General features: G+C 33.4%; 1 protein-coding gene across 5 annotated transcripts in view; it reads left to right on the top strand.

The window, feature by feature from the left end:
- The window catches only part of WDR33 (WD repeat domain 33), a 69,705-nt gene that overhangs the window by 11,315 nt on the left and 37,443 nt on the right, over positions 1-20,947 (top strand). For all 5 annotated transcript variants that reach the window (XM_087964797.1, XM_026682241.2, XM_087964798.1 and 2 more), the window contains exons 2-7: positions 7,088-7,313; positions 7,781-7,849; positions 8,756-8,860; positions 9,163-9,258; positions 10,580-10,731; positions 12,300-12,397. In XM_087964797.1, the coding sequence (XP_087820923.1) occupies positions 7,110-7,313; positions 7,781-7,849; positions 8,756-8,860; positions 9,163-9,258; positions 10,580-10,731; positions 12,300-12,397 (724 nt within the window). In that variant the 5' untranslated portion in view covers positions 7,088-7,109. The remainder of the gene's footprint in view (positions 1-7,087; positions 7,314-7,780; positions 7,850-8,755; positions 8,861-9,162; positions 9,259-10,579; positions 10,732-12,299; positions 12,398-20,947) is intronic.

The raw sequence follows: 20,947 nt of genomic DNA on the forward strand, positions 1-20,947 counted from the left end.
GAAGTTTCCCCAAAGCCTTTACAACTCCTTCCCCAAAGCAGTAGTCCTTGTGTCTCTTCAAAATTTTCTTAGGATTAAGGCCTGCAAGAAGTCATCTCACTTCAAACACACATTTCCTGCTAACTACCATTTGTCCTGTCCCTACATTGAGATAAGGTCTACTGCCATTTATGGAATGGGTAAGGCTGTAATTAGACAACTGAATCTTAGTAACTTAAATCAACATATAAAGTAGAATTATAATTAATGGTTTTCAAATTAAATCAACTTGAAATAGTTGTTTCAGATGTTCAGTTTGAACATAATGGAAACTTACAATTAACTACAACTTTCCATTCATATTTCATTTTTGCTCATTAGAATTTCTTCTACACAAGGTTGATACAGGAATTACAAGATGAAAATGGGAAACTACAGCACCAAATGATAGAAAACAAAAGAATAATTCAGAACTATTTTGAGGGATTGTATAAAGAGGAAAGAGTGGATAAGGATAATATCAAACAATATTTAAGGGAGAACGACCTACCAGAAATAGGAGAGGAACAGAGAGAAATGTTAAACAAAGAGATAACAGCTATAGAATTGAAAAAAGCAGTGAAAATACAGAAAAGCAATAAAACTCCGGGGCCAGATGGATTCCCAGCAGAGCTATATAAGAGTTTATATGAATGTTTTGAACCAGTGATGTTGGAATTGTATAATGATGTATTGGAAGAAGCTAAATTACCCGAATCTTGGAATGAAGCATATACCTCTTTGATACCCAAAGAAGGTAGGAATCATAAAGAAATAAAAATTACAGCCCAATCTCGCTGTTAAATGCTGATTACAAAATTTTTGCTATAATAATGGCTGAAAGGTTGAAAATAGTATTGAATGAAAGAATACACCAAGATCAGAATGGATTTTTACCTTCCAGACAGATTAAGAGCCATACAAGAATGGTGTTAAATGTCTTAGAATATTACGAAGCTCATCCAGACAAGCAGGCAACACTAATTTTTTTTAGACACCCAAAAAGCATTTAACAATCTTAATTGACAGTTTTTGATTCAACAAATTAAAGATATGAGGTTTGGAATGAAATTAGGAAAAATGATAGATACAATATACTCTATTCAAAAAGCCAGGGTGATAATAAATAGGGATAGCACAGTGAGATTTGAAATAACTAAAGGAGTGAGACAGGGATGTCCGATGTCACCTCTACTTTTTATTTTAACGCTGGAAGTGCTGCTAGCCCAGATTAGACACAATATCAAAATGAAAGGATTAAAGATCAAAAAAGAAGAATATAAAGTATATAAGGTATTCGCGGATGATTTGGTGTTTTTTATAGAGGAACCAATAGAGACAGGAAATAATTTGATACAAGAGATAGAAAGATATGGGACAGTAGCAGGACTGAAAATTAATAGAGAAAAGACAAAAATACTAGCCAAAAATTTGACAGAAAATCAAAAAAAGGATTTAGAAAGAGATGGGATTGCAAATTGAAAGAAGGATTAAATATTTAGGAATCTGGTTAACGGAGATGTTCTTCAATAAAAGAAGACAATTATAAGGAATTGATACAACAAAAAAAGATCTAACGATTTGGGAAAAATTACAATCATCTCTGTTAGGAAGAATAGCCATGGTTAAAATGAATGTTTTACTGAAATTATTGTACTGTTTTCAAACAATCCCTATAAAATTAGGTAAGAATTTTTTTGAAGAATTAAATAGAATAGTAACAAAATTTATATGGCTGGGCAAGAAAGCACGAATAAACCTAAGGATGCTACAAGACAGCAGAGGATGCTACAAGGTAGCTTTGGACTCCCAAAATGGGAATTATACTATCAGGCTGCGGTCCTAACTTGGATTAGAGAATGGATAAATTTAAAAAATAAAAGGATCTTAACAATTGAAGGCCATGATTTACAAGCAGGATGGCATGCTTTTTTATGGGCTAAAAGAAACAAGACACACTCATGTTTTTACAGACATCAGATAAGAGAATCATTGATGCAAACATGGGAAAAGCAAAGAGAAAATACTATATGAAATTACCGGGTTGGGTTTCACCTATGGAGGCAACAATATATCCAAATACAATGGATAAAAAGAAAATGATCAGATATAAAACTATTAGGCAATCAGGAGAATCTTAAAACAAAATAGAGAATTGAAAGAACAAGGTATAATTGTGGGTTGGTGGCCATATTTACAGATACAGATGAGATATAGAAAAGATTTAGAAGAACATGGAATTGAAAAGGAATTACAACAATTAGATCAGATTTTGATAGGCAAAGAAGAAAAACTCTTAATAAGATTGTATAACTATTTACTAGGAGTGGAGCTGGAGGAAGAGATAGTAAAGGAGCCAATGATAGCTTGGGCAAAGATTATAGGTCCTAGTATAGAACTGGATGATTGGGAAAAATTATGGACCAAAAACTACAAGTTAACATTGTCAACAGCTTATAAAGAGAATCAGTATAAAATGTTCTATCGATGGCATTTAGTGCTAGCAAGATTGGCAAAAATGTACCCAAATGCAAAATCAGAGTGCTGGAAATGCAAGCGGAAAGATGGAATGTTTTTTCATATGTGATGGCAATGCCCCAAAGCCAGAAAATATTGGGCAAAGGTACAAAGATGGCTACAGGAGATAACAGAACATCAAATAGAATTTAAACCCGAACTATTCCTACTGGGAATAATTAAAGGGAAATCCAATACATCATATTGCATATAATAACAGCAGTGAGGATAGTCTTCGCACAGGGTTGGAAATTAGAAAACATACCATCCAAAGAGGTGTTAATGCAAAAAGTATTAGGTTGTGCCGACATTGTAAAACTTACAATAGAACTAAAAGGCAAGGAGGAATCAGAATACTATGAGGTATGGGATAAATGGTATAAGTGGATAGAACATAGGAATAAGGATTAATGTATAGAAATAAATGTAAGTATATGTAATATCTATGATACAATACTGTTAACAATGTAAATATACATGTGTAATTTGGAAAATAAAAATTTATTCTACACAGACATTGTTCAAGATACTGAGAAAAATTCTTGTTTCAGCTGCAAAATACTATAATTTTTTCTTTCATAAAGTTAAATATCAGGATGTTTTTTAAAAAAATATTCTGGAATGCTCATGGATTTTGCATATATATTTTGCAACAGATTTAATTGCAATCCTGCGATAATTTATCTTGGAACCATCCTATTATCTCTTAATGATTATTAGTATATCACAGTAAAACTGTTTCAGTTTGATTCATTAAGATGTCTAGTTGCAATTGGGTTCAGGTTAAAAGTTCTAACTATAATGTATAACCCTAACCCAAACCATCCCAGACTTTGCTATTCTGATTTAGTTATTACTCTACCATCTACACCCATTTTACTTAAAAACAGAGGTTATTTTTTACAACAAAGTAACTAGGGAGAAATTCACCTTCCCCACTGTGCTAGATGTTATCCAGTTGGGTCATCATGGTCTTGAATTTAAAAAATAAATGAACTGAAGGATCTGTGGGGGGTGGGAATGTAATTCTCTCAGGTTATGGTGGATCTCATATCTGCAAATTGTTGCTGTTGTTTTAAAGGGATGCCACATGTGACCAATGCTTAGCCAATCATTACAAAAGTGGATAGATATCTGTTCAGAAGGAGGAAGTGCTTCAAAGGACAATAGGTAGACTATAGCCTATAGATAAGGGTATTCTGATGTTTGAGTATAGACATGAATAATACTAAACATATAGTAAGGTATGCACATGCAAATAAAAAGTTTTTTGAGCTAATATAAAATTACATTATTGATTATTTAAGACATTTTTCCTTCTTAATTTTTGGCTTTGTTAACATTAAAAACTACATACTCAATATTTTTATATTAAGTCATGGTATCTTTACAAGAATTTTAAAGTAAACTACAATCTCTGGGTTTACAAATCAAAATCATAATTTACAAATCAGAACCAAATTATATTTTGCTTGGCACAACAAATACACCTAATCCTGTAACTTCACAAGATGGTTTTAGGTAAACTTGAGTATTTAACCCACTGTTACAGTTCTTAAGAGAGAACTGAAAAATTTTGATTGATATTGTCAGATCTAATTTTATATGAACAATCCATCAAAAGCATATTTATTTAGAGGACTTCCGGTTTGCAAGGCTTCGGTGGCGGCAGGAATCCGCGATTATGCGCAGTTCCCGCTGCGCTCGCCGCCGAAGTGCCTCCGATCCAGCTGGATTTGGAGGATATGGTTGCCCCGTAGAGGCAACCGAAGACAGGGGAGATCCGGGTAGGGGTTTGGGGGTATCGCAAACCCCCTCCTCAGCCGGCTAAACTCCCTTTTCCCAAGGCGGTGGAGCGGCGGTCAGCAATGGCCGCCACAAAGAAGCCTGCAGCCGGACAAGATTGTGCAGGAGGAAGTCGGAGAAAGTGAAAGTTTTTGGCTGAACCGGGACAACAAGGAACCTCTAAATACCCTGGAAATTTAATCTCTTGAACGATACATTGTTTCCCAAGAAGACTGTAAAAGCGGCGGAAGAAAGTTTGAAAGGGAAAGATATTTTCTCTCACTCTCCTTCCCTACGGAAATAGCAGATGGAAATCTGAAAAACCTGCTTGGGCACAGAAGGTAACCAAACTTGAAAATTAAAGCCAAGGGGGTAAAAGATTTTTGAACATTTGAATTAAAAATTAAAATCTTTTTGCTATAAGTGGGAAGGAAGAGGTAAAGAACTTATTTTAAGATTGTACTGGAGGAGACTGCTTGGAGTTTACAAGACCAGAAATAAAATTATTTTGGAACTGTGTAATTGAATTCTACCCCAGGAAGAGAAAATATAAAAAGAAGAAAGTACTAATGAAATAGTTTGTCTTGATTTGGACTGCTTTGGGACTTTGGGACTTTTGGGAACTATTTTTTGAAAGATTAAAAACATTTGGGTTGTTTTTTTTAAAAAATATGGCATTATCTGTTGAAGAATTGCAAATGGAATTTCAAAAGTTAAAAGAAGAGGAACAAGAAGGCAAGGGCTCTTCTGGATTTTTCCCCCCATTTTTTAGAAATGGCGATTTCTACCTACCAGGAAATACAACAACAAGAAAGCTGGGATGAAGAAGAAGAAGCCATCTTTAATGGACATATAATTTTAGTTGAGGAAGAAAAGAGAAAGGGGGGGAAAGTAAATGGAGAATTCAGAACTTAAAAAAGCAACCAAGAAAGGGAAAAATAAGGTGAAAAATTGATACAATGTCAGAAAGCAACAGAAAAGAGAAATACAACAGAGAGGGGAGATTAAGAGAGTGGAGTTTGAGAGATGGTGGGGGGCAAAAAGGCTAGAATTGATAAGAAAGGAAGGGAAAAAGGAAAAAGAAGTCATAAAGGTTTAAAACAAGATGTTAAAAAGCAGGTTTTTTTCAGAGACAAAAGGTAAAATATAATTTTAAAAAAAATTCTGCAAAAGTACATAAGATTGTATTGTAGATATTAGTATTTGAAATCGAGTTAGAAAACTGAAATATGAGTTAATAATACATTGAAGGGAATGTATAAAAATGTCTGAGATTTAAAAATAGAGTTTAATTTCCTATGGAACATTGTTTTTACTATATTATAAACTTATTTTTCTTCTTTCGTTTTACTATTCTAAAACGTAGTACTTAGAATGTACTAAGCAGAATCAGTATGGAAAGTATGTATTATTTTAAGTGTTAAATTTAGGGGAAAGATAAAAAGTTGTCATACTTCAACCAGTGATTACAGGAGAAATATTGTATTAGAAAGAAAAGATAAATAGATAATTGAAAGAGAACGGACAAAAAATGCAAGTATAATTATCTAAATTGAGATGAAATAAATGAAATAGAATTAAGAGAGTGAATAGAAGAGAGAAAATATATAGAAAATATAGAATGTTAAATAAGATATGAAATAGTATACTAAGTGAGCATGAATTTGATTTATGTCTGTACAAAAAGATGTAACCCGGGGTTAAGCCGCTTTCCAAAAAGAAGTTTTATGTATTTATGTTTTGTGTTTTGCTTGTCTATGTTTGAATTAATAAAACTTTAGAAGAATGTTGGAAGAGAATAATGAAATTGCAAATAAGACAGATGGGTACAATGAATATATACAAATCAAGGTAAAAGAAATATAATTGAATAGAAGGAAAGGGAGAAATAGAGAGAAGTTGAGAAAAGATATGAAGTTGAATATATAAGATAAATATACATATTAAATTGTGCTTGCATGGAACTGTGATAATTTGGAATTATACTGTCTTTATAAGATGTTTTATTTGTTTTTCAGAAAAGATGTCTTATGTTTTTATATTCGATGTTTTGTTTGTGTATTGTTTTTAAAAAATTAATAAAATTTGTTTTAAAAAAAAAAGCATATTTATTTAGAAGAATGCCATTGATTTCAGGAAGTTACAACTCCCAAGAATGCATGCGTAGGATGTAATCCCAAAATGCTTGTCACACTTTTATATTCAAAAGACTTCTCCCTCTGTTTAGCTATTTGCTATGTAGTCTAAGCCGCTCGGAATAAAAGAAGGAAGTGCAATAAAAAGACCTAAATGTTTATATATACATTAATTTGCTAGAAAATATATACTGATCCATCAAAAAAATATGATATATGTAGAAATTTAAATTTCAGTTCAGTATAAACAAAAAACCAGAAAGGCTTAAAACTAAACTAGTCATTTAAAAGGTACATGGAATAGAAAATATATATAAATAAATGACTTTCCTTTGTGTCACAACAAATCTAACTTCAGAAATAGTAGAAATCCATGCTTTCTAAGTTATGATATGATTTCTAAGTTAAATTCAGTATGTGATTGTTTCTCAAATTGTGTGCGTGTGGGGTGTGTGTATGAAGTTATTTTTGACATTAGTGCATACTCACATAGCTTAGGCTGCCATTCTTCTCAGAAATGAAATATAATATTATCTTGATTACATAAGACTTCACTATCTCATATTTGTTATGTTTAACTGCTTGATTTTGTTGCTTTGTTATAATTGCTTGGTTTTGTTATTCTGTTTTAGATTTTTCTAAGCAAAAGTCATCATGGCCACAGAGATTGGATCCCCGCCACGGTTTTTCCATATGCCAAAGTTTCAGCACCAGGCCCCTCGGCAATTATTCTATAAGAGACCAGATTTTGCTCAGCAGCAAGCAATGCAGCAACTTACTTTTGATGGAAAGCGTATGAGAAAAGCAGTGAACCGAAAAACAATAGACTATAATCCTTCTGTTATCAAATATTTAGAGGTATGTTCAGGACCGCTTCCTCTTCAAATACATAGTGTTTTAAACTCAGACTTAATGTAGAAAAGGAAAATAACTTTGCTACCAGATTTTAATTATTTCTTGTACGCTGTACATTAAAACATCAAATCAAAAATGTCCTGCAAAAAGGATAAAAAGTATTCCCTTCATCCCTTCAAAATTAACAAGCTTCTTTGAGCTAGTAATTCTCTAGCCACATTTCCTGAAAGACTGAAAATAGCAGCAACAGCAGTGAAAGCCCTAAATCTTAAAATAATTATTTAAAAGAGAGAAGAAACACCACTGTTTCCTTTTATTTCGCCATAAACTTAACTGTAGATGGAAGAGTATGAAGTTCTAGTTCTTTTAAGAAAATCTATCTTTAAAAAAAAAAAAACTTTCTGTTTCTCAATTATTCCATATTGACCAGTGCTCTGTTTTAATTAAATGATTTTTCTCTTCATTTTCAGAATAGAGTATGGCAAAGAGACCAACGGGATATGCGGGCAATTCAGCCTGATGGAGGATATTATAATGATGTGAGTATACGTTTTGTATAATTTATACATTTAAATGTGTAAATGCAATATTGCAGGATAATTCTGCCCATAGTCTGAAGTTCGATCCTGGCCAGCTCAAGGTTGACTCAGTCTTCCATCCTTTCGAGATTACTAAAAAGAGAACCCAGATTGTTGGGGCAATGTGCTGACATTGTAAACTGCCCAGAGAGTGCTATAAAGTATTATGGAGCTGTATAAAAGTCTTAAGTGCTGTTGCTGTTGCTATTGATTTAATATATCCTGAAATACTTCCTATATGGTGGGAGAGGGAACTAAGGATAGACATTTATGTTAAAGAAGCCGTATTTGAAAAGTCCGTTTGAAATAAGTCCATTATATTCAAAAAGTGCTTTGTTTGTATGTAGCCACGTACTTTACTTATTTTAAAACTACTGAAATCTAGTTTGGAGAGTTCACCATATAATTTAAGGATAGTTTTCATGTGGAATGGGGCAACACTTGGTTGCCATTTCACTGCAGCCAAACGCCACGGCCATCTTGCTGTGGCCAACTTGCCATCAGACAATTAGCCACAGAACTGACAGCCACATATCACTATTAAGTGACAGTGCATTTCCAAATCTCAGTTGGCCAGAAGAAAATCTGCATTTAATTTGATCTTTAAATTAAACTTAAATGTACAGTAATTTAAGATTAAAATAGTGTTTTAAACTTAAGATTAAACCATTACTTGCTATGTTTTTAATATATTATCCTTTCTGCCCTTTATTAATTGTAATTTCAGAAGCTTTTGGAAGTGCTCTTGATTTGCTGTCAGAACTTTTGATTATAGATGGATTTTTATATTTTTTGAATGTAAAAAGCTTATAAATGTAACATTGCTATGTTGCTTTGATTAAATCAATATAACCTTTTTTCTTCTAGCTGGTGCCCCCTATAGGAATGTTGAACAACCCAATGAATGCTGTAACAACAAAATTTGTTAGAACTTCTACCAATAAAGTAAAATGTCCAGTTTTTGTTGTTAGAGTAAGTACAATGTTAATACTAACATATGATATTATGTCAAATCACTTAATATGTCAATCACTTTTTAGTCTTTTTACATGACTCCATGTTTTGCTGAAACTCTTTATTAAATTGAAGATATTGGTAATAGAGCGTGGGACAAAAATAGTGTTTGACTCGGTGTATAAATAAAAACAAAGCAACATAGACAGTTCTGAAAAATATACTTTTGAATATATATTATCTCCCTCACAATAAACTCTAAAGTGGTGTTGCAACAATTTGTGTCCTAACATAATCTTTATTTATGTTTATTATTACAGTGGACACCTGAAGGAAGACGCTTGGTCACTGGGGCTTCTAGTGGAGAATTCACTTTATGGAATGGTCTTACCTTCAATTTTGAAACAATATTACAGGTAAATCAGTACATAAATTGTGTGAACTTTAATTTTTCAATATTAAAATAGAAAAAAAATTATGTGTTTGGGAAATATTAAGAGTAATTAGGTAAGTTTTATATTTTTTACCTTTAAATTTTTATAAGATCCCTTGAATCTAGTACTGTCCTTCTAATGTGAGAGACAGTTCTTTTTGTTGCAGAATAATTGACTGTATATAAATATATATCTGCACACAACATGTTAATAGCATATCTTATAATGCTGTTGGACTATGTAATAATAGATTCAGTGTGAGATAATGACTAGATGATTAACCTAGAACAGGAGAAACCCATGCTCAAATGTTTATGTACATCTGTAGGCAATCAACAAAATATTTTTTTAAATCAACCATTACATACATCTAAACACCCCAAAACATTTCTTAGCTTAATGCCTCTAAGTAAACACAAATTTTCAATGCCTTAGTGAAGGCCATTAAGGTCAGAGCTGTCCAAATTTCAAGAATATGCTGTTCCATATGGCAGTAAAGAAAGCATGCTTCCTAGAACCCCATCAGATGTTTAATTAAGGGATCTTTCAGAATGGAAGGAAATCTTTCAAGATAGGGAGTCCTACAAATAATCCAGTTCTGTGCCTTGAAGGACTTTACATAATGACCTGCACCTTGAATTGCACCCAAAAACCTACTCAGAGCCAGTGTATCTTGCCCAATAATGGTATCATATGGGTATACTGAGGTGCATCCATAACTACCTACACCACAGTATTTTGGATTAGCTGCAGTTTCTGAATTGTCTTCAAAGACAATTTTATATCGAGCATGTTGTAATAATCCAAATGGAATGTAACTAAGACGTAAGTGGCGATTAGGGCCTCTTGATCCGGGAGTGGGTGTAATTGGCAGTAATGATGTATTTTTGCAATAAGCCACTTAGTCACAGCTGCTGTTCAAGCAGTTGCCAGAGGCCTAGGTGGACTCCCCAGTTGTGCATGAGTCCCACCTTGGGTTGTATAACACCATCCAAAACCAATTTATAGGAAGTGCTGGGGCTTAAAATTAAAATTAAAATTCATTATAGGAAGTCAGTGGGGACTTAAATCCCACAACTATTTAAGTCTTTCTGAGGTTGAGCATAAGCCTTTTTATCCCCTTTAGGGTCTTACAGCCTCAAGACACTGAGAAAGAATTTAGCCCTTGAGGGTAGTACAGTTATCATTTAAATAATGTGTGGATGTATTTTCTTTTCCAAATGCTGCTTGCAATACTTGTAATAAAAGTGTTTATGGTGTCACCAAAGTAATTATTGTTGAATTCTTCTTTCTGATTTTGCAGGCGCATGACAGTCCAGTAAGGGCTATGACATGGTCACACAATGATATGTGGATGTTGACAGCAGACCATGGGGGATATGTGAAGTATTGGCAGTCCAACATGAACAACGTCAAGATGTTCCAGGCACATAAGGAGGCGATTAGAGAGGCCAGGTTTATACACAATATACAATTTTCTGTAGTTACTATTTCCATGGTTACACCATTCTCTAAGTGTATTCTGGGTGTCAACATGCATGGGTATTGTCAGATTTTGGGAAATATCTCACACCATATGAACTTATTTCCTTTTGTTTCTATGATTTCACAGATTTGCTGGTATTTCTCTGAAATAGTGTTGTCCCAGTATCTGCCTCTGCAATATGTTAGAGATGTATTTTTCTACTGCATTTTGCATTGGTATTGGTTTCATTTATATATGGTCACAATGTGTATTAGATATTCTTTTTTATGCTATTGTGTAAGATGACTATTTCATTCCAAATAAAGAATTCAGTCTTTAAAAATATAATTGAATAAAATATAATCCAGAAATAAAAACAGCTCCATAGTTCTCACAATATTAGAAAGCAAAATAAAGTGAAGAACTGTTTGGCTTGGTGAGGCCAACATGTCCAGTAGCATGAAGGATCAACAGAGATTTCTACTTTCAGAAGTCATGTTTAATACTGAAATGTGTTCTTCAAGTTGGATCTAAAGCAAATGAGACATCTTTAGGATATCTTCCTGGTTCAGTGTCAATACTCTGGTTTTCAAAACATATAAGTAAATGCATGTGAAGAATTTTAATATTCTAAGCAAAGAATACAGAAAAACGATTAAAAAATATTAAACTCTGCCTGAAGAGGAACTGGAGAAACAAACCTACAACAGTATTCCCTTGGGTTTTGTTACTGTGCTATCCATTGGAGAAGATAATTATTCCATGAAGTTGTCACTTTTCATCTTGGATCAATATTTCCTGGAAAACTTTAACAAGAAGTGATTTCATTTAAGAGCAAACTAATGTAGTTACAGAATGGATTTCTTCACATACACTTTTCCACATATTTCAAGGGGACCAGTGTTTAGGCAATCCAAGCAGATTCTTCCCAAGTCACTAGAAAGGCAGTGCTATCCATCCATAATTAAAATAGCTCCATAAGCATTTGCAGATCATATTTTAATATTTACACCAAGCTTCACCATTTTTGAAGCTTCTTCCATCGTGGTGATATTTCATTATAGAATGCAGTCTTATCTAAATGCCTTTTTTAAAAAAAAAAAAACGTGATTTAAAAAAAAATCAAGCAATATTAGTCCTTTCATTTGTCTTATTACAGGAAAATCATTCATGAAGAAGAATTATATCTATTATTAACTTTTCCAGGATTCCTTTTTATATACTGTAGTTATTTCAGTTTTGTATTTTTAAATCAGTATAACAGAAAACAATTATCCCTTCAGTCAAGGGTAAACATGGCAAGGTTCTGCAGACATTATCCATTTAATTGGGGAACCAAATTCAGGAATAACTACTTTGCTCCACAGATGTCTCTATGACAACTATTTTACAAATGGACTCAATTATACCAACAGGATGAAGCTTTTAATTTGCCATGCACAGTATGTTCAGATGCCTCCAGTATATTTTTACACTTGAACTAAACTTTGCCCTAACAAGTTTAGATGATCTGTTAAATGCTGACTTCTTTCCCCTGCTGTGTGTCTTCATGTAACAGTTTCTCACCTACGGATAATAAATTTGCTACATGCTCTGATGACGGCACTGTTAGAATCTGGGACTTTCTCCGTTGCCATGAGGAGAGAATTCTTCGAGGTATGTTTTCAAAATAGTACTGATTGGAATATTTCAGAAAGGGAAAACTCTTTCATTACCCAATAAGAACTGTACAAACTAATTTCCATTCCAAAGTGTGACACCACTTTCTTAATCCTTCAAAAAGTTATGTCACAAGAATTTCAATATTCAGTACTATTTATAATCTAACTTAGTTGTCTCATTGGAGCTATTTGTACTGTGGTTATTTTTATCCCCAGCATTGTTGAAGCATCTGTTCAGGAATTCAGACTGAGTTATTGATAATGTTTCAGTATCCACCTTTTATAAGTTCTTCCAAAAGCAATCACTCAAATAGATAATCATTTGCCCCTAATTTTTTGCAATTTTTATAGTTTTACTTTTAAATATGTCAGCTTTATACCACATTTGAGAAATAGTTTAGTTTACTTTACTTTATTGTCATTGCACCTCGTACAACGAAATTAAATACCATCTTCAGTGTACAATTTATGACTATGAAAATAAACACAAACACACATCCCTCACACTCCACACATTGAATTGAAAGCCCCTGATATCGCATTAATATTGCACTATACAGTAGAATTCAATAGAGTTACTGCCCTGGGATAGAAGCTGTTTTTCAGCCTATTTGTCCTTGTTTTTATTATCCTGTACCATCTGCCAGATGGTAATAGTTCGAAAAAAGGGTGCCCGGATGAGATGGATCTTTGATGAGATGAGAATGTTTTGAACTTCTTAAGACAGCGGCAGCTATAAAGCTCTTCCAAAGAGGGGAGAGGACAACTAATGATCTTCTGGGCAATGATGTTAATCCTCTGGAATGCTGTCCTATCTGCTACTGTGCAGTTGGCAAACCATACAGAGGTGCAGTAAGTTAAGATACTCTCTATTGTGCAGTGGTAGAAGGGCACCAGCAGTTTTTCATTCAGTTGTTGTTTTCTGAGAAGTCTCAGGTAGTATAATCTCTGCTGGGGCCTTTTGACCAGTGCTGCAGTGTGAGCACCCCAGATCAGGTCTAAAAATAGACCTTTTCAGCAAGTAAAAACCACACAAACAGAGCCTATCTGGAATTCTTTGAGTTTGCAACTTATGTGGTCACTACACAGTTTAGGGATATATAGTATTTTACCAGTTAATAAATGAAAGTTAGATAATATATTTTTTTAAAAAAAAATATTTAAACAATATTCCTGGAATTATTAAGAATGTGAAAGCAATTTTAAACCAAGAAAATAAAAAAGTTATCATTCCACTGCTTTTATTTTCATTGTATTTGGTACATTTCGCACTGATTTGATATTAATGAGAAATGAATTTTAGATAAATTTCTAACATAGTTTTAGACATGGATTGGCATTGTAAGGTAGAAGTAAATAGCAGCAACTATCCGAAGACTACTATTTTTCGGAAAATAGCACGCTTGCTATTGGAAATCCAATCTAAGAAAGTACCCTATGGAGCTTTCAAAAATGCAAACATTTCCAAGAAATATTTTTTGAAAAATGTAAGAGATACATCCCCAGACTTCAGCTTTCTGAATTGTGAGAACTTTATATTTACACATTTCAGATTCTGCACTTGTCTTATAAGTTTCCACTTTAATAGGCTATACATATATTTATTCAAAGTCTAAAACCAAAACAAGGTAATATCTATTTATTGCAATTCAGTCAAACACCTCATGACTTTAAAAAAATGGGAGCATTGAAAAGGAATCCAACTTCTTGGTCACTGTAATTCATGCCTTCATCATCTCCCATAGAGCGCAATGTGCTCTTACATGGGGCTACCTTGAAGACTACCTGGTAACTTCAGCAGGTCCAGAATGCAGCAGCATGCAAAATAATGGGGTCCCCTGGGTTTCCCCTTATAAACTTCTTAAGTGAGCGGCAGTGGCTTCCAGTTTCTTTCTGGGTGCAATTCAAGGTGCTGGTTATCACCTTTAAAGTCCTATGTGACACAGGCCAGGTTGTCTCCAGGATCACCTTTCCTTAAGAACACCTATTTGTCCTACCAAATCAGATAGGACGGGCACACTTCTAGTCCCTTCCCCTAAATATTCCATCTTATGGGAACTAAGAAGCATGCCTTTTCTGTGGTAGTCCCTGAAATTCAGGAGGCCTCTACACTCCTAGCTTTCCATATTTGAAGACCTGGATTTTCTTCCAAGTGCTGGAATAAGATGAATGCACATCAGAAATTCCACTTGGTGCCAGTTTTTTGTTTTAATATATTTAGATTTTATAATTTTAATATGGCTTGATTGGGAACTAACCAGAAAGGTTGGTTATAGAATGGGTGGCTATGTAAAGGTTTTAAATAAATAAACTTCTATTGAGGCTTTATTCATATTGTAAATTAAATAGAAGCAGTTACATTTAGCAGCCTTAGTATATTGGTATGTAAGTAAGCTCCACTGAACTTGATTGAACTTAGGTAAAATTGATAAAAACCGGACTGAAAAGATATTGGTTTGGATATTCGCTTGCTCTTATATGGGGGGAGATGGAATGTAGTTCTACTAACTACGTTTACAATATTCTCTATTACATTGCACATCATTCCCAAAGAATTTCCAACTTTTCAACCACAGATTGAGAGTTGTGGACTAATGATGGCAGCAGAAGAAAATCATTAGCAGATGGCACATAGCTTCATTTCTCCCTTATTCATTGTTTATAAACTCTTTATAAAAAGCATGTTTGATATTGAACAAAATATTTTGAATATATTGAAGCCTTTGACGTAAATATGTGTAGGCTTTGCAGCCTTGGAATGCAGGTGCTCAGCAGTCAATAGTTGCTGATTTTGGAGAAAAGAGGAAGAGGAAGGTGTGTTGGATATATTTTCCATCTTGAGTTATTGGTGGGAAATAAATAAAATAAAAAATTAGGAATATATGAGTGCTTACAATAGTGCTAATTGGAAAAAAAAGCAATATAAGACTCTGTGTTTTCTACCATTCCAATCTATCGCAAGATGCCATAATTCTATGCATATAATTTTGAAAATCTGTTTGCCAATCTGGAGGGCTACTATAACTGATCTGCAAAAATTTAGTTGGCCAGTAGATGGCAGCAGAGAAATACAGAAAATGCTAACCCTTTCCTGCAGTTTTTTTCATTTTTGAGCCCAAATGTAGCCATAATAGTCAGTTACTGCTTAGAAAACAATTAGAAGTATATCCAGGTAAGCAACATTTACTTAAAACTGGCTGTAGTTTATGATTGTACTGTGAAAATAAGTGTTTACATAACTCCCATGCTGTTTAATAATTTAATAAGGGCATCATTCCCTTAAGGTATTTATACATCTATTTTAACAAGCTTTTAGTTTTTATTCCAGCAATGAAGGTATATATTGCAAACTTGTACTCCAAATACAGAAGATATTTGTTAAAATATAAACATTCATATCAGTCAAATAATTAGCAAAGCAAAGATACATGAAAACTTAGAATAAACTGAAAGCCATTCTGTGACATTTAAGCATCATAGAAAAGGCTGCCCACAATAGTATTCAAAGAAAAGTGTGATGTTGCAATATTAATGGTTCAGAACATGGTATACCTTATATTGTTTGTCTTTCTAATATATAAACAATTTGTCAAAAGTAAAATAACTTTTTATTAAAACATTTAAAGTTACCTAATATGGATATATCATCTAAAACATAGAGAATTCTAAAGAAATTAGATAAAAACAATTTAGGAAACAGAGTGACATGGGCAGTGGCATGGTGCTTATCAGAATACAAGTATTTCTTGATAGGAGGTTGTCCTTATGATATGTATGTTGCAACTCTTAAAGTGAATGTTTAGAACATTGAATATTTTTATTGTTTTCTCATTATTCACAATTCATGGGAGCAAAGTTATAATTTTGCAATGCTTCCGATGGTTTATCACTTTTTTTTCTAATTAGATCATCAGTAATAGTGGATAAGTTGTTATTATCATCTCTTGCATGTACATCTTGACATTTGAAAGAGCTGCTGTAAAAACACTTCTGGATTCCTATGCAACAATTAGTGTTCCTTACAAGACAATATAGAAGGAAATACTTGAAATCAGAAAAATAATAGACCATTACTATTCATATTTTATGCTACTGGAAATGTTTCCAATAAAATCTATATTGGAGAGCAAGGAATAATACATTATATAAGTCTATATTCCAGTGTGAAATTACATTCTTGTCAGTACTTTATTCTCTATAACTACACTTACAGTGTTTGTAAACTTGATTAGGGTAAATAATGAAGCATTCCATGTAGCTAATTCTGGGAGGGGGGTTGTTTCCGTTATCTGATATGTTATTTAGTTTTTTTTATAGGAATAAATCTGGCTCATCTTTTGTGGACACAACTATTTGAATTTGACTTAAATAGAGCGCACTATTCATATGCCAGTGGGGAGTAAACTCAGTATTTTTCTTTATATATATGATTATATTAAGTGTTACCTTCCAGAGCTCTACTTTGTTTGATTCAGATGTCATTCACGACATCATAAAAGCTATGATATGACTAAATGTTCTCTCATCATTTCCCTTCTTTATTTTGTCATGTACAAATGTGTAGCAATGAAGCAATGACTTAATCATTACACCTAAATCAGAGAAAAATGGTTCCATAATTAACACACTTAGAAACATAAGCATAAGCATTGAAGTCCATTGTTCTTGGTTGGAAAACCTTAATAGAATTGCCGGCTTTAAACAAGCATCTATCTTTCCCTGAGTTTTTGATTTCTTTAAATCCAGTCCAACCTTTTCCTTCTACTTTTCAGTCCAACCTTCAGAAATCATTAAGTTTGGTATTTTATACTTTCACGCACACCTATAAGCTATTCTTGTGTATATTTTAATTTAGTTTCTAAATCAGTCAGGATAAAGAGCTTGAAGCCATCAATACATTACTATTATGGAAAGGAAAAATCCATAAAATGTATTGCTTTCTTTTCTTTTTTCATTTTTAATACCATTAATGAAGTGCTGAAATGTTTTGGAAACTAGATATTCTAGAACATGTTAAGGATACATTTTTCATAATCCACTTTGTGGCTCAGGGATAGAATAACATAACTGGAAGAAGCAGCATGTAATTTTATAGGCTTTATTTTTTCTTTCCGAGTTCATAGATCTTTTAAAAAAACTAATATATTGGTTTTGTGCCTAAACACACAGAAAATCATATTATTTGTTACATTGTTCAAGGCTCTTCTAGCTGCTCATGACTCAAGAAACATGACCAGGATCGTCTTTTAGTCAGTACTGTGTTTGAATTATCAGTGATGGTATCAGACTATCTTGTCTTTTGTTGTCATTTTTGTCTTCATTTTTTCCAAATTCCAGCAGCTTTTACAATGATTGCCCTTTTGTTACAACACTAAAATGTTTTAATTTTAGTTTCATTATTTGTATTTCAGTGAATAGCTTGCATTTACTTCCATCTATTATAAATATTGTATTATTTATAATTCTTGCAGTCCAAGGTATTTTCATCAATTTTCTCTTGCACCCCAATTCTTAGCCATCAATTTTTCTTCATTCAGCTTTTCTGATGGTCCAGCTTTGCAACTGAAAAAAAGATAATACATACTTTTAATATTGTAAGCTGCCCAGAATTACCCTGTGGTAAGATGAATGGCCAGTAAATTTAATATGTACGTACGTTCGTGTACACTCACACACACACACACACACACACACACACACACACACTGTTCTGAGGTTGCAAAGGGAATGTACAAAAAGCATACCTTGATAGCATACATGGACCATCTTCTAGAGAGATGTGTTTGAAAGACAGTTCCCAAATAATGTTGCTCTTATGGTTTCTTCAGGAATTTGTAAGGACATGTCATTTCACTACTGTGATAATGTAGCTTTATAGTTTTGGCCCCTGCAGGTAAGAGTGAAGCAGCTGAAAACATAACATTGCCGCAATAGCTAGTAGTACTTTTGAATTAAAAAGTACAGTTTTCCAGGTTTTCATGGTATGACCCTACAGTACATTAGGTATTATTCACATATTGAATTGTAGTTATGCAGAATTTGGTGACTTCTGTTAGACAGATCTAGATTCCATCAACACATATATGTGAATACACTAATATCTGGATAATTTTCTCTGAATCATCAGTTTTTATATCATAGACTTTACATTATATATATCACATAATGTAACTATGGTTGTGTTCACAAATCTCACATAAACCCACATGATATTCTACACTCTAAATAACTATATACTTGGTGATTTGGTAACAGAGAATGGGAAACATTTGTCCTATTCTTATGAGACGTTAGTCTGCTCCATTTGGGCGGGGTGTATGGAATATAGTTAAAAAAACAAAACATCCCAGCTGGATTCTGAAACACTGCAAGACAAGGCACACAGGTCTCTGTTTCCCCTTGTGCCCAGAGAAATATAAAAGGGAAGAGGTTTAACTTCATGATAACTTTCTTCCAGGTCGACATAACAGAACTAAGTAAGGAGAGAATTTGACTAACAGTTGCTTTGATTACTGCTTAGATTTTGGGTTTGCCCCTCACATGCCCCAACCATGATCAAGTTAGTGGGTTTATATTGCATGCTTTTGATGGAAATAGTTTATACAAAATAATTCCTATCTGCTCAGTTTGTATATTGTTACTGTGTGCCAAGTATGATTTCAAGTATTATAGCAAGAGCTAAAATAGTTTATGTGTGAGATACACATACTTCAGATTAAAATATGTTCATGTGTTTTTCATCAAGAGAGAAAAAATGCTTATGTGTTGCCTTGAAAACAGTACAATCGGGTATTAAACCACTAGCAGTTAGAGTGTAAAAACATCCCACTTTCATGTGTTTTCCAAAAGTAGAACCACATATATTTTTTCAGCTTTAGTTTTTCTAACATCCTGAGCTATCTGATGACATTATTCTACTAACGAAATGGCATCCATCTATCAAACTCCCCTAGGATCATGGGAGCCCTAGCAGATTGGGGATTTACTCAAGGGGTTGAGCAAGTAAAGTCTTATGACAGAAACAATCTGTTCTCATAACATTATATGTAAAAACATTTTTCCAAAGAAAAAACAATTTTGTTTAAGCAATAGAAGTTGATAAGCATTCTGGATTAGTAGAATACCATTGCTTGCTTCATCTTTTGAAACCTGACAATTTTGTTCATTATTAATTGTCTAAAATATAAGAGGCAGGTTGAAACTGTAATTAAGATGAGTGATTACATTTCCAATGGCATAAAGGGCTGTGTCCGTATATACTCTGATTCAGAAAATTCTTAATAGTCAGAAATGGTGGCAATTCATTCCCATAGAATATGACCCAGAATTTTCTATAATGACCTGGAATTCTGCAACAGGCACTAAGACTTGGCAATGTGCAAATTATTATTCTTTGGTAAGGGGAGGTTTGAAGATCACTAATACTAGATTTGTACACTAGGAATTTATGCTTGTGCAGCTCCTTTTTAAATGGATTTTTTTGATTATCTGACTGAAGAGCCTCGGTAGCGCAGTGGTTAGAGTGCAGTACTGCAAGCTACTTCTACTGCAGCCGGATGCCTGCAATTTGGCAGATCAAATCTCACCAGGCTCAAGGTTGACTCAGCCTTTCATCCTTCTGAGATGGGTAAAATGAGGACCCAGATTGTTGGGGGCAATATGCTGACTCTGTAAACCGCTTAGAGAGGACTGTGAAGCACTATAAAGCGGTATATAAGTCTTAAGTGCTATTGCTATTGAGGATACTGAAGTTAATAGAACACATTGCCAATTATCCAATTATGTAGGTTGTGCCACCATCTTTATTATGTCAAATGTTTTTATTTTTCCCTTAGAAGCAAACTGTATGTGAGGTGTATGCTTGTAATATTTTTCTTTCACTTCAGTCAGTACTGTACCATTTCATTGTTTTCCGTTTTATTTTTTCCCAGAACAAAAATTGATTTTTAAATGTTTTTTAATAATCAGTTTTGCTAATTTTGTTTTGTCTCCTGGAATGAAGTAAAACTATGAATATAATTACTAATAGCAAAAAAAGTGAGAATTCAGTTGATCGGGGTGAGCCATTGATTGGAGGTCAATGAAAAACTATGGGCAAAATACAATAATGCTAGAATGTCAATGTTTGGATGTGGGTGGGCTTTCCACTACTTGAAATAAGTTGGCTGAGTAGATGATATAGCATTGCTGGAAATTATTGAAGGATCACCAAAAGAAACATTGCCAGCAAAGGGGGAAATGATGTACAGAATAAGAACAGGAAAAGTAAATTGTCTGTAAATCATCCTTGTTTTCAGAACTACCCTTTAACATTGGGAGTGTTGATAGTCAGTTGTATCCCCCAACTTAGTGGTAATGTTTTTTATTGTCAGATTGGTCTGCAACAAAATTAAGATTTTAATGATTTAATTTAGCATGCATTTGGAGAGTTCTGAGAGTGAGTTCAGTAAGATTATTCCTCATACTAAAAATAAAAATTAAGCAATTATACAGATCTGGCAGATATTATAATTTCGCTAGAGAATTCTATATTAGTCAGCATTAA

The sequence above is a fragment of the Notechis scutatus genome, chromosome 4 (genome assembly GCF_049901735.1).
Source record: "Notechis scutatus isolate UNSWTSFEM ecotype Mainland chromosome 4, rNotScu1.2, whole genome shotgun sequence".
In the NCBI taxonomy this organism is placed as follows: domain Eukaryota; kingdom Metazoa; phylum Chordata; class Lepidosauria; order Squamata; family Elapidae; genus Notechis; species Notechis scutatus.